At 40.4% G+C, this 15,101-nt stretch overlaps 1 protein-coding gene across 1 annotated transcript in view; it reads right to left on the reverse strand.

The window, feature by feature from the left end:
- The window catches only part of MTCL1 (microtubule crosslinking factor 1), a 102,656-nt gene that overhangs the window by 17,082 nt on the left and 70,473 nt on the right, over nt 1-15,101 (reverse strand). The window contains exons 8-11 of the mRNA XM_039706372.1: nt 12,856-13,086; nt 11,111-11,299; nt 4,889-5,056; nt 957-1,211 (exon numbers count right to left, since the gene is read on the reverse strand). Coding sequence (XP_039562306.1) covers nt 957-1,211; nt 4,889-5,056; nt 11,111-11,299; nt 12,856-13,086 — 843 coding nt within the window. The remainder of the gene's footprint in view (nt 1-956; nt 1,212-4,888; nt 5,057-11,110; nt 11,300-12,855; nt 13,087-15,101) is intronic.

Genomic DNA, 15,101 nt, shown 5'->3' on the forward strand with positions numbered 1-15,101 from the left:
TTTGTCATGAAGTTACACTGGGCTTTCATTGATTTTAACCTGTGAGGCCATTCTGTGCTTTTCTCAAGTATAATGCTCTCTAAAGAGCATGCACAGGTCTGGGGTGGTTCCATTTCTGATGTCCTAAGGACAGAAAGCATTCAGTTAGTTGGAGACCCACAATTTCAGTTCTTTCTCTAGCTTTTCCTGGAATGCATGACTCAGAGCTGAACAATGTTCAGTCAAAAGAGGTGTTTTAACTCCCCCTCATAAAATTTCATTTTTTGTGCTGCTTCCAGACTAATAATAAATTTCTTAGGTATTATTTGTCTCTAGTACTAAGCAGATGAAAATACAGATAGGCATGAAAACAAGAGGGTAGGTATGCTTTTCCAAAATTTGCAAATGATAACATAGGTTTGCACAAAATTCATGTGGCCAATATTCATCTGAATATTTAGTACTGATAACTGTGTTTGTTATCAGTCAGGACTCTTCAAGTTAACCCCTGTGCTCCTTTGCCAGAGAAAAAGAATCCAGTTAAGACTGAATAGTTGCAGCAGCTGCATCTTTGGTGGCTAAATCGCAGCTGAACAGCCTCTTTCAGCAAGAAGCTGTATACCAAACCCCGAGTAACTCTGTGGGTTGAGTGTTCTAGCACAGAGATGCACTAAAGCTTTCAAACAGAATGTGACCATGCTTGTCCAGGGTAATTGAAATGACCTCTAACCTAGAGCTGATTTCTCATAAGTGGTCTTTTATAGGGATTATGGGCATTTTCCTTTTACTCCCTTGTGTATATAAATTGTTTCATAACATGAGAAACATTGATGTAGCCGAGGAAGAAAGATCATTCCTGCACTGCTTCTTAATGCTGTCCCTTGAGCTTGGCCTGAGTGTAGTAATGGTGCAATGGCCTCATTCTTTCAGACAGGCACTGCTCACCCAGGATGACTCCTTACCTGGCGGCTCCTTACCTGCTCTATCCGCCTGAGCAGCTCCTTCTTTTGACGGTCCCATTCCCGCCGGTCTCTGTCAAGCCTGTCCAAGAGCTCCACCTTCTCCCGGTTCCAGTTCTTTTCACTGTGCTGGATTTGCCAGCGGAGGTCCATCACCACACTGTGACTGTCAGCCAGAAGCTTCTTGTGCTCCTCTCTTTCCCTTTTAAAAGCTCCCTTTGCATCTGAACCAAGACCTGTTTCTCCAGAGGTGTTCTCACTCTTCCCTTCCAGCTGGCAATAAAGTCAAATGTTACTGGGATTACTTTCTGCAATAAAAACCTGTGCCTGTTTCTCCAGAGGTGCTCTCACTCTTCCCTTCCAGCTGGCAATAAAGTCAAATATTACTAGGATGTTAAACCTTCTGCAATAAAAACCTGTGTCTGACAATAGATTAGAGTTAAAGACCTAACTTTATACAGGTAATGGTAGAATAGTAACAATTATAACATCTTAGGACCTCAATAAATGATCAAATATGTTCAGAGTGGAAAAAGTTTTAAAATTAGTGAAAGACAGTGAAAACTACAGGGAATAACTTCTCAAGCTCTACCAGTTCATGTCCCGGTTCCAGTTCTTCTCACTGTGCTGGATTTGCCAGCGGAGGTCCATCACCACACTGTGACTGTCAGCCAGAAGCTTCTTGTGCTCCTCTCTTTCCCTTTTAAAAGCTCCCTTTGCATCTGAACCGAGACCTGTTTCTCCAGAGGTGCTCTCACTCTTCCCTTCCAGCTGGCAATAAAGTCAAATATTACTAGGATGTTAAACCTTCTGCAATAAAAACCTGTGTCTGACAATAGATTAGAGTTAAAGACCTAACTTTACAAAGGAAATGTCAGAATAATAACAATTATTACATCTTAGGACCTCAACAAATTATCAAATATGTTCATAGTGGAAAAAGTTTTAAAATCAAGACAGTGAAAACTACAGGGAGTAACTTCTCAAGCTCTACCAGTTCATCCTCTTAAGGCACCAGTTATGGTCTTTCTGATGGATATATGGGTACCAGCAATGAAGGAAACATGGAGATAAACTCCAACCTCATCATTATCTCTGAGACAATTTCCAGGACAATGTCCTCAGCTACTGCTCTGCTTTTGTGCTCTTGCTCAGTGCACCTGAATCCTAAGGAGAATGAATTAATCTTCTGAAGAAGCCTATCTCACAACAACCCTCAGCAGTGGTGCTCTTGTATGACTCTCCTGCCTTCCAAAAAGAGAAGTTGTTAGCAGCAGCAGCAGCAGATGCACCAAGATCATCCCCCTCATCTCTGAACTGCTTTTGTGCTCTTGCTCAGTGCACCTGAATCCTAAGGAGAGTGAATTAATCTTCTGAAGAAGCCTCTCCCACAACAACCCTCAGCAGTGGTGCTCTTATATGACTCTCCTGCCTTCCAAAAAGAGAAGTTGTTAGCAGCAGCAGCAGATGCACCAAAATCACCCCCCTCATCTCTGAGGTTCTGGACTCTGAACTGATTTCAAGGGCAATTATCTGATGCCACCTTCCCTCCCTTCTTCAATTTCATGGTCAGGGGTTAGCTTAAACAGATCAGAAGAGCTGGCCCAAGGTAATAGATTAATAGGAAAATATAAGCTTCGTGGGGTGTCAGGAAGTCTCTTGTTGAACCCTCTCCTTCCAGCATGGTACACTCTGAGGTCTCAATGGGTTGTACAGGACTTTGTTCAGTTGGATCCTGAAAAACCTCCAAGTGCAGAGATCGTACAACCTCTGTGGTCAAGCTGGGCCAGTGCTGGACTGTCAGAAGGAAAAAGTGCTCAGTGGTTTTGTGTAAGTTCAAGTGAGTGAAGAATTTATCCTTGGAATCTGACCTTCTGTTGACAGTTCAGTAGATGTGTGTGTGACTCAGAATGGGATACATCTCCATCCCCTAGCTCTGCAGGTGAAATGGAGTGAAAAGCAGCAAAAACTCATTTCCATCTCTGGAGGATGTTGAGACATTGTTTTTGAGACGTTGTCCTCAAAAATGAGAGGCAGCAGGTCTGCTGGGAAGCATATTCCTCTAGCAGGAGAGAAGGACAACACCTTCACCTTGCCCTACGTGGAAAATAAGCCCAAACTTTCTGAGCAAAAAAATTTCACACTGAGTTCAGGAGTGATGCTTGACTAGTTTCTGGAACAGCCTCCCCAAACAATTGACTGAGAGATTATTGCCTGAGTTACTTAAATTGTACGGAGCTGCAGAGAACATCCTGTTACGCCCACTTGCAGTGACAGGGAAATCTTAAAAACACCAGCATCTTCTACCACTAATTTTCACAGTCCATTTGTTTTCTTTGAAATGACCAAACAACCAAACAAAAAAAAATCAATTTTGAAAGAGCAGCATCCTATTTTAACGAAGTCTACATTATATAATCTTTCTCACACCTGTGTACCACATGATATGATATATGACATGATATATTATATTTCCCCCAGGCATCCTGAAGCTGGACCATTGGTCAGAGTCCTGGTGAGGGACTCCCATATCCTTAATGGGTCCCATGTCCTCAATGCAAATTCTCAAAGCATATGCAGGGCTTGGCCCCTAATACTAACTCCCTAACAAGAAACACCCATTGCCCAGACATTACCTAATGTTGTATATGATTTCCAGTGTAGCAGTGGAGGTAACAAAGTGCCTCATAAATGCCCCAGAAGGAGGGGTGGAAACCCTTAAGCTGGAGTGGCAGCAGTGTCCTGGTGCCAAACACCAGCCAAAGTGGCAGCCTGGAAGTTTATTGCCCATGCAAAGGCAAAGTAGGAAAGCTTGGCAGTTCTGTGGTCAAAATTTCTCCAAGTTTCATTCTTTGTTGCCATCTTGAGCTTAAGGTAAATCTGTGAGCAAGATTTTTTAGAAGGAGCCAAAACAGGAACTGATTTTGTTTCCTTTTTCAAGTGATGCAGTGTTCAGAAACACTGGTGCACTGAGAAGCAGTGGAACTAAGAATTTGAATCTTCTGGGGGAAGACTGTACTAAAAATGAAAGCTGCCTCCTTCATTCTGGGAAAGCAGCCCGCAGTACCTGGGCAGGAAAAGCAGTGCTCACATCTCAGCTCTGTGTGTCACAGTGAGTCTCTAAAATTTAGTACATCCTTCTAAATGTACCACCCTTCCAACAGTGAATATTTTTACTATATTTTATTTCTGCAGAGAAGCTCTATGATTTTTCTCAAGATCCAAATGTACTAATTCTCCCACCCCTTCCCTCTTCAATGTGTAAAATAAGAGCTTTTATGCCGTCAGCTTTGGAAATAAATTCTTGTGGGTTTTTTGCTGATTTCTTTTCATGCTGCTCCAGAGACGGTACATATTCTGTGAACTGCCATACATGACACTGAAGCACCTGGCACCAGGTTTTATACAAATACTTCTAACAGTATCCCATGGCAGGTAGCAAGAGCTTTCTCTTCCATCACTAACCAGCAGCTTTGAATGGCTGGTTTTATATCAATATATTGATCTATTACTTCAGTGTTGTTGAATCACTCTTTTCTCTGCTCTAAATCAAATACTGCAGCTGTTACATACCAAGGCACAGTGATGAACTAATTGTGAGCATGCCAACCACAAGACATTTTTCTCTCCAATAAATACAGACACCCACAAGTCTAATTACCACAGCTGATACATCACCACCCTACTCTGCTGAGAAAATACAGCAAGAGGTTCAGCTCCTTTGTTCTCACCTACGAGACATGGTGCCCACTGCATGGGCCCTTGTACTGGGACAACTGGAAATCTAAGAGGAAACTCAAAGGGCAAAGCTTTGATCAGGCTTCAGGAGAGGGCTTTCAGACACCAGAATAAAATGCATGAATGAAGTCCCTTTTCATTTTGTCGTAAATTTCCTGTTTCATCAAGCACCTCAGCTATTCTTTACAGGTGTTGGACTCAGGGCACGTTACCTGTTGGAGGCGACACTTGAGTTCAGTGACCTCCACCTCCCAGGCTGCCTTGTGCAGGGCATACTGCTGCTGGAGCCCCTGGCGCTCGCGCTCCTCGTCCCGCAGCTCCGAGCGGAACTCATCCAGCAAACCCTTCAGAGCGTTCAGCAGCTTCCGGTTTTCACTTGCCTGACACGACAAAGCAGACAAAATGCTGTCATTGATACTGGCTTTAATCCCCACTTTCATTTTTTTAGAACAAAAGATGACTGTTTGTCCACTGCACGGAAGAGAAAGTGCCTGGGTTAACTCTTGCATGAGAAAACTAAGAATAGCAATGTCTTAGCTCTGTCTACAGGCTGCTCAGGAAGTGGTTGAGTCACCATCCCTGGAGGTATTTAAATGATGTGTGGATGTGACACTGTGGTATGTGGTTTAGTGGTGGAATTGGCAGTGTTATGTTTATGGTTGGACTCGATGATCTTGAAGGGCTTTTCCAACATAAAAGATTCTGTGATTCTGCTTCTCATTAGCCCTAGTGCTGATGCTTCCTGAAAGCCAAAGGTACTTAAGTTACTCTGAAAAAGGCACTAAGCATCTTTCTGGACTGAGGACATCATTAATAACTTTTTTTTTTGTACTGTAAACCAAAGCTAGAGTATCATTCCTGAGGTTTGTTGGGTAGTTACATGTCTGTCTCACACATACAGTCATTGCTCTGTATCAAATGCCAAATATTTGTAAACTACATAAAAAGAAAGGGGATAACTTTTTAATGCTTTTACATTATCAGATAAAATTGTTTTGGGAAATACAGTGAGGCTTTGAGCTGAGTATCTCTGCTGAGGTGTTTCAGTAGTCTGTACTTCACATTCCTGCTCCACGCCAGGCAGCTGCACCCAGGTTAGCTGTGCAGCAGCACCCTTCTGGGTACCAAAGGCTTGAAGGGCAGGGAGGCCACCTTCCCTCTTGCAGAGGGGATCAAAGAGCAAAGCCCCATTCATGTCTTGTTGAGAGTGTCATGGCCATGCTGAAAATGTCAGAGCTCTTGTGGTAGCCAGAAGTCAAGAGCAGAGCTAAATTGAAAGTCTAGTCCAGAGGTGACATCACATATTCTTACTCAAATCTTATTTCTTTTCCCTTACTTTTGGCCTTTTCCTTCTGCACATTCTCTGGGCATTTGCAAAACTTGCCATTTTTGTGACAAATATAAAAAAGCATTTTCTAAATACTCATTTTGGATTAGTAAAAGAAAAGGTTTCCCACAATTTTTTGCAGTTATTGAATCAGAAAACAAAAATATATGATTCATTTGTCCAAAATTTAAATAAAATATTCCCAATGAGCCTCTCAAGCACCAGGGGGTAGCCAGAGATTGTATCTGACAAGTTATCCTAACTAGAAAATACTTTTATGAAAATTATACTTGACTAGCAGACACAGCAAGGGGTAGAAAAATAGGAAAACTTACTAAAAAAATTCAGCATTTAATTACCTGGTTCTCAGGAATGCATTAACTCCATTGGGAAGGCCTAACTCAAATTAGTTGTCTCCATCCTTGCATGATACTCTAATCAATTTTTTTAAAAATTTCTTTTCTGAAGAGAAGGCTTCCTGCATTCCCTCTTATCTGGTATTTAATGAACTAACTACATGGAGGCTTCTTTGAAGACAAGTCAAGTAAACAGAAGTACACAAAAATCTAAATATTTGTCATGTGCTTTTTCCAATGACAACACTTATAAAATTTTATGCAGACAACTAAGCTGACTTCATATGCTCATCAGATTTTTGGCATCACTGAACCCACCTCACCCATTTTTGTAATCACTAATTATACTTGCTAAGGTGCCTTTTTTCTTTAAAAAACAAACAAACGTGGTCTACTTTTTCCAAGCCATTTGATGCATCAGCAAAAATATGCTAGATGTAGGGAAATGACTGCAGGTGCTCACTGACTGACCTATCATCTTGGGCTAATGAAATGTGATGAGGTACAAGATGGGGTTTTGCAAGAAACGCACCCACAGAAGCAGAATTAATTCCATTAACATTTAATGCCAATTAGCAGTTTCCTGCTATCCAGCAGCAGTCTCCATCATGCATATAAGATCACCTACTATTCAATATGCAATGAGATTTTATGTTTCCACTATGCATTTTCATTCTACTACCTAATTAAAGCTAAAGTCTCCAAACATTTCAAGCCCCTTGTGTAATAATCAGAATAAGAACTCCTTTGAAGTTTTGCCCTTAATGTCACAACAGGAGCTGCTGGGTATTGGAGGCATCAAAATCTGGTCTCATACTCTTTGAAAACCCTGACTCCAAATGTCTGTGAAGTGCTTTCGTTCAACAGCCAAGTTCTGTGTTTTCTGGTGTGCTGTACAAACCTTTCTTTGGCAAAGCAGTCAAAAGGCTCCACAAGAGAAATGAGGCAGAAGAAAAACAAAGCCAAATGACACCAATGCAAGTTACAACTCTCATTCCTGTGCATACATTTGATAATTTTAGAGTTCTATAAAATTTGGCTTGCAAAGAAAGAAGATAAGGACTAGTACATAAAGTCCATAAAGAAAAAAGAGCCTCATTGCAGGTTTGTAGCCTACTGTGTTGAGGGCATTTCTTATTTCTAGAGGCATTACATCAATGTCACTGTTATGAGACAAGTAACCCAGGTGCCCCCTGGCTTGCTGGGATTTTAATTACCTTGCCAATTTAAATCCAATTTTGGTTACATACTTTGGACTCCTGCAGAGAAGTCTCTTCTGCATGACTCTGTATTTATAGTTTGGAGTTTGAGAAGTCTGTGAAATTATTTTTTCTGTTTTGCCAAACTGGAGTGGTTTTGGGGAACAAAGAAAGTACTTTTGAGAGAATGTGCTCTGAAATATAAGGTTTACAACTAGCCATGGTTTAGATTTTGTTTGCAAAAAAGCTTATTCAGAAGACCAAGTCCTGTAAATACACAACAAGTATTGTTATAACCTTCCCCTTCCTTTCAGACATGTTGCACAGCAGAAATTTGGCATGGCTGTGATTCTCTGGACAGTCTTCCATGCAAGGAGGCGGCTCTTTAGCACCTTAGCTGTTTATAAAATTTAAAGCTTAGAGGAATCTCACTGATTTACAACTGATCTAAGACAAGATAATTACAAAGGCTTTACAAAAGTTTAAGGACTTGTATCCACAGCTCTGGATTTATGGGAAAAATAGCTGACAGCAAACAAAACCTTTATGTAGGCTCCAATGCAGGACAATGGAGCATTTACTAAGTTGAGTCAACTACAGAAACAGGAACATCCAGCTCTAGAATAAAGTTTTGGACAAGAGCAGTTTGCAGTTTGGTTCTTCTTTCAATCACAACTCATTTTTCTCTGAGAATTTCCCTTGAGAATTTCACTGAAGACTTTAGCCACAGGCTGGTATTACAAGCAGTTTAGTAGAGCAGTCAATTAAAAACGCAAGGTCAGGAGCCTAAACAGCAAACCAGAACCATGTATTTTTTCTGTCTAATCACAGATCTAGGCAAAAGATAAGCTGGATCTTGGTGCAACACATTTCAGAATATTCAGGGCTTAATGACTATACCTTTGAGTTTTTCTCTTAGCTAAGCTTTGAAAACAAACATTGCATGAATGAAAAGAGATCTAATTGGGGATTTTCTTAAAAACCCTCCCAGCAACAACATCACTGTACTGTTTTTCAATGCTTTTTCTACTGGACCATAGATAAACTCTCTACTCCTTATTCCCATATCATATACCATCTAACAGGCATCTCACCCTTCATAGTCAAGTGAAACAAAGCTCTTCCTTTATCCACAGGCTGCTCTCCTCTGCTTTGCCACCAGTCCACCTTGTTTATCTCCTAAATACAAACAAACTTCCAGCCTGGCTCTTAACCTTGCCTGACACTTTCTGCTGTGTCCCTCAGCCACCAGCCAAGGGACAATGTCATGCAGGGAAATATGAACAGACCCCTCTCAGACTTGCGATCTACTCTGCCTCTTATCATTTTTACTTTTTTCTCCCCTTTCTGCTCTGCCTTGCCCAGATCCCTCCACACACTGTCCAAATAAAAATCCCAGACAAGACAGACTGGTGTATATTTCAGCAAGCTGACTATCTCAAATAATAGCAATATAAAATTAAAAGCTGCATGTTGAAATTATGGCCTTTGGGTTTATAATTTTTCTCAAAACAATTCCACTTTCCGGGCAGGGGAAGAAAGTCAGCAGCAAGAGTGCAGTCTGAAAACACAAGCCATTAAATATTAAAATGAAATGTTAAAAATAAATATGGGTAACCTCAGGTTACTGTATGCCCTTTCTTTTTTCTGACCTAGTTATCTCAGCCACTCCTAGACTAACTAAAAGTTTCATTACTGATGTGAAGTGTGTGCTGATGCATTTAATCTTGGAGCTTGTCAGGCAGATCCAGCAACTTTGGGTTCTTCTGGGTGGGTGCAAACCTTGGAGACTTCCAGCTGCAGCAGTCATTCCAATTTCATGTATAAACACTGTTTTTTTCCAGTTGTGGGCTTAAGGAACCTGCAGAAAGCCCCTCAAAACTCAGTATGTTTTTCAGCACAGCAGGGCTTGTGAGAAGATGCCCCAGCATGTGCAAGCAGAACAAATAATAGTGATTAAAATGAGAAATATTTAGCAAACTTATTCATTCTTGCAGTGTCAAAATAACATTTTTTCTGGTTGGGGAGAAAGGAATCTGTTTTATCCTGATAAGTTCATTTGGACTATTTATCATCTTGGGGGTCTTGGGGAGTACCAAGATGTGGTTAGTTCCTATGGATCAATTCTTCAAGCAAGATTAGCTGGAACTGCTGTGATTTATATCAAAATGAATTATAATCAATTTACTGCCCATTTCTGCCACCTTAACTGAGATTAATGTCTAAGCAATGATTATTTCAAAGAGTACATAATTCATTTGAATGTTCTATTTTAAGAGCTCTATATGGAAAGTTATTACATGATGGAGTTTGTAAAGAAACAACATTTTGGTACATATTTATTTTACTAATTCCAGAATAAATCAGTGTGCAGATGGAATGCAGTCAGATGGTGTATTCGTGAGCATCTCTTGATCATGCCTCCTACAGCCTTTTACCAGCAAAGAGCTTGCTGAGAGGAAGACAGTGATGGGTCTGGGTGACCAGCAAGACAGAACCTTTCCAAATGCCAAACCATCAAATGAATACTAACTTGGTAGCACCCTCCACAGAAAATATCCTTTTTATAGGCTAGAGACTTCCTGCTGCCTGCTGCAACACATAGGCAGTTAGTAAACAGGTTGTCCATAATCATGAGGGTCTGGGGAATTCAATGTGAAGAGCTCAGATGCAAAGAGACACAATCCCCAGGCCTGCAGTGACTCCAGCTAAATATTGTGATCATAGGGAGTACGTGTTTTCCTGGGAGCTGTCACTGTGGAGCAGGCTCCCAAGTCAAAGAGAAGGGACATCAGGCTTAAAGACTGAAGACTTTTTTTTCCCCTGAATTTCTTTTTCACATAGAATTCTTGCTCCATTCTATTTAGGATTGAAAATAAATCCATGTAACAGGATGGTCTCATATGAATGGTTTTCATTTAAAAATATACTAAACCTGTCTTCTTTTTCTATTTGTATTCTTACAAATAGATGAGGATAGTTAGTATATTAAATGTACAAAGGAAAAAGCTAGGATATATGGCAGTGCTCTGACACACACTCAGGGCACAGGAGATGCCAGGGAAAAGTTAGTATGATTTGATTTCAGGCTTTTAAAAATAAGTCCAGTGACAGGAAGGAACTTTTACATCATTTTCCCATCATCTCTAAGGGAAACATTAAATACATGTGCTAGTTTCTTAAATTATTTAAAGGAAACAAAATCACATGTTCTTGCTAAAAGCTTGACAGTAGAGTACAATAGATGTGCTCAGACAAGAGGAGCCTGTAAATTCTGTAAACCATCACACACTGATAGATGTTTCTGGGCAAACAGCCACAAGAGGAAATAGGATTTTTCACTGATAGCATCTGTCAACAGAAGAACAGTAATCATGTGGCTCGTGATTAAATTTAAATGTAAATATAATGGATGAAATCCACTGTAATTGCTGTGAAGCTAGAAGTATTTACACAAGGATAATTCTAGGTGATTTAACACAGCAGCACAGAACTCTTTCAGAAAATCCACAGTTTCCATTTCCAGGGCAAGATATATAAATAGTGTAGTACCTGCTTCTGCTGCTGCAGTAATTCTGCAGTCTGCAGCTGTGGTCCATGATCAGTGCTCTCCGTGGTGGGATGCTGGGAGAAATCTGTCAGTGCAAACACAACATCCTCTTCCTCCTCCTCTTGTTCTGCATCATTTGCCTTCTGCTCAGGCTGAATGCTGAAGTCTGGCAGGACCTCAGGGTGCTCGATCTAGAATGCAAGGAGACAGGAATGCAGGAACACAGGAACACATTTTTGCCATTCACCTCTGGGGCCAGGAATCTACTGAAGGACTAAGGGAAGGGACTGCATCTCTGTGGTGGCATATATTGACTTCAGCTCAGGCTACAGAACTCATCTTTGAGTGACACATCGCATACTGCATGTGTGAACACACCACAATGCAGGCCTGCAACACAGGGGATTTATGCAACTGAGATGGGTCTCATGTCACATGAAGGATATAATCCATCACACATTAATCAAGAACTATACAAAACACTGGTGTATTTTGTGATGAAGTAATGGAGATTAGGAAGTATCCAAATCTATTTTTTTATTTTCTGCAAAGCATAAGGAAAACATGGCTCCAATACATCTGGGCTGGTAATAAATTAAGCAGTTAAAAAATCCAAACAGTTCAGTATTAGAAGATGAGCTAATTTACACAGAAGCAAATTAACACTGCTGAAGTAAAGTAGAAGCTAATTATTTCTAAATAGCTACTCCTCTCTTGTTTCTGACTCATATTACCAGCAGATGAATCTAAAGATGTTAAGCCACTCTTTATCTAAGAAAACAAAACATTGGAGTATTCAGCTTAAGCACACTCTGACCAGACCTGAAAGATTACTTGTACTGCCAAATGCAGCAAACCTTGAAAAACACTAGGCATAAAAGGACGAGAAATACTGAGAAAAATTGCTTTGTTGCTTACCAAATCGCTTCAGAATTGCATGAACCTGCAAAACAAATCTATTGTTCTCAATAATTTAGTGAACAATATCAGAATGGGAAAACACTTTATTTTTTTTTTCTTTAGCTAAGAAGAAAATGGTAATCCTGGGTGTGCAATTCAACACTTCCTTCCCAGTGCATGTTGGCTGGCAACCACACCCCTGCTGAGATGTGTCAGCTTGGGGATTCCAGGTTGTTAAGTACTTCTGAAATTCCTGGTCTTGATTTAGCCTCTACTTAGAAAAGCACCATGATGACGACTGATGTACTGCTGCTGACGGTGACAGACGTGTGTGTATAGAGAAGGGGAACAAATAAGGATGATTCACTGTAAGTTCCCACATGAAGCTGTATAATTCTCCTGCCAACACAGAAACAGAGCTTCCCTCCATCTGTATTGCTGAAGGCTTTGTAAGGAACACACTGTGCACTGGATGAGAAAAACAACAGCACTCAATCCATCTAAATAGATTTGACTCCCTCACCTTGCTAATGTGCTTTTTTCCTTTTTTAAAAATTACTCAGGAGTCATATCTTTGAGACCTAATTAATTTTTCATTTACCATGTGAGAGTATTTAGGACCAGCTGTTTGTACTAGTTAAGTGTTTCGCTTTAAAGATGTGTGATCTGTAACATATCATGCAGAATATACTTCAGCACAAGCCAACACCAGCTTTCATGTTTAATTTGAATCCCCTTTCAACATATATGCAATTTGAAAGCTGCTGGTGTCACATCATATTTCAAGTCTACACTTAAAGAAGGGACATCCCAGTACTCATCAGAGTTATTAAGGTGGGACAGTTACCTCTAATGTGTCCTCCCCTTCCTCCTCCATTCGCTTGCCTTGCCGCCAGTGTTTCAGCAGCCACTTCAGTTTGACATACAGGAGAAAGGTGTCCTGCTTGAAATGCCTGAGTTCCTGCTGCAGCAGATTTTTCTCCTGACTCCAGGTCTTCTCCTCCAGTTTGTTCTGCAAAGTCAAGCTCTGCACTTCCAAGTCTTTTCTCCGCAGGGTCTGCATATGCTCCTCCTCCAGCTTAAATGGAATAACAGGCAACATGTCAACAGAGTGGTGTCCTGGGGCAGTCTCCAGGAGTTGTTCTTCACTGGGTGAGACAAACTGAAATCACTAATTTTCATCAGTAGTGAGTTTGGCTCAGTCTTGGCTCAATAAGTTCTTCAGCAGTTATGACTGCTGAGGAAATTAGAGGATAGCAGATTATAAGCTTTTCTGAGATAACCATATGAAAGTAACCTGCTGTGGAAGTGGATATTTACTTCAATGATGCACAAGATCTCTGAAGCTGGTTAAACATTTTACACCACTCATATTTTCCTCCCTCTCTTGATTGTATCTCTGCAGTAGGTTCCCAGCAGAGCTACCAGCCCACACTGCTGCACATATCACACTATGAAATGCATTTGCAGCCATTTGGACAAGGTGGGACCACAGCTGCCCTTCAGACAACCTGGAATATTTGCCTTGAAACTTCCCCCCACAGGCACAGGTTAAATCTGTCCACAGTTGCTACGTCTCACTCTGCCTCTGGAAGGGCAACACTTCTGAAGAAAACACTTCCAGTACCTCAGATACCACTACTGGTCCCTCACTTCTTGGAGTTCATACTGAATGATACCACAGTAAATGGTCTCTCATTCTGGCATGATTTTATCTGGGACACAAGCAGGAACTGAAGAGACAGGAACAGATTGCAACTCAGCACTCAACGTGTCTCAGCCTCAGTACTAAAATCACCAAGAAAAGCTCATTCCTTAGAGAAAACGAATAACTACACCTGTTTCAATGCAAGGTCACCTGAAACATCGTTCTTTAAACATGACCTCTCCCTCAATATATAAAAAAAACCCATGGCATGACCTGCAGCCAACAGAACTTGTACAAATTAGTTGCACAAAGATGAGAAAGTTTTTCCACTTCAACCAAGCTGTGCCTTCTTCATGGATGAAGAAAATGCAGATGGAAAATGAGTACAGAGTCACTGTTTAGAGGTGCCAGTTTTTATTTTCCAGTCTGCAGAACAACAGCCTCTCCTTTTCCTGACCAGCTCCATAGATAAAATCTATGAAAGCCACAGTACACTTACGACCACAACAATCCAAACCATCGGAACACGCCCTGCAACAAACAATGCTCACATAAGAATAAAGAATAATTCAGGGATTAGCACTCCCTAGCAATAAATACTGCTAAGAAATATATGGTTGATTTTCATGGCAACATTCAGATGCTTCTGAAATAGGGTGCCAGTCCATATGAGATACTTTCCTAAGGACTTGCCTGCCATCTACATGATGTGCTCCAGCATAATGCACATTTTTAGCATCTATGCTACTATGACTTAAAAAGTTCACGATTAAATTGAAATTATTTACAGTAGTGGCTAGCTTAAATGTGTTTAAATGAGGCTTAAAAGTAGTCTGGAACAAAATTAGCCATAATGGTCCAAAAAAACATACACACAACTCCTAATAACACTCAGGGAGATTATACACTGGTGGCACCCATCAATTTGATGTCATTAAACATTCCTAAAAGTAAAAAAGTAAAAGAAGAGCTGATTTTAAATTTAGTTTTTACTAAAACTAAAAGAAAGAAAGAAGTAGATTTGATGTTGATGACCATATTTTCACCAAATAAATTTATGGTTAAATACAGCAAAAATCTGAGTAATTTCCACCAGAAATCCTGGAAAGTGATAAAAAAGGAATATTATCAACAGAACGGGCATAATCTGGAAAAAAAATGAAGAATCCAGAAAATCCTTTTATTCTTCTATTTCTGCTGGCTATCAACATGAACAGCTAGCTTTGATTTTGGTGCATTTTTTATCATTTTGACAAGCTGTTATATTTCAAATCCTTGTGGTCATGAATTCTTGCAGAAGACCCTAGTGGAGGTAGATTCATAGAGTGTTATGCTTTTTCAATGGATAGCAATTGCACAAGAAAAGAACTTTAAGAGATGGACATAGCTTCCAAAAAGCATTCATAGGTGAGGCAACTAGGAAGGAAATCAATTGACTGGTTGCC

The sequence above is a fragment of the Passer montanus genome, unplaced genomic scaffold (genome assembly GCF_014805655.1).
Source record: "Passer montanus isolate IOZ18808 unplaced genomic scaffold, ASM1480565v1 scaffold19, whole genome shotgun sequence".
Taxonomy (NCBI): Eukaryota; Metazoa; Chordata; class Aves; order Passeriformes; family Passeridae; genus Passer; species Passer montanus.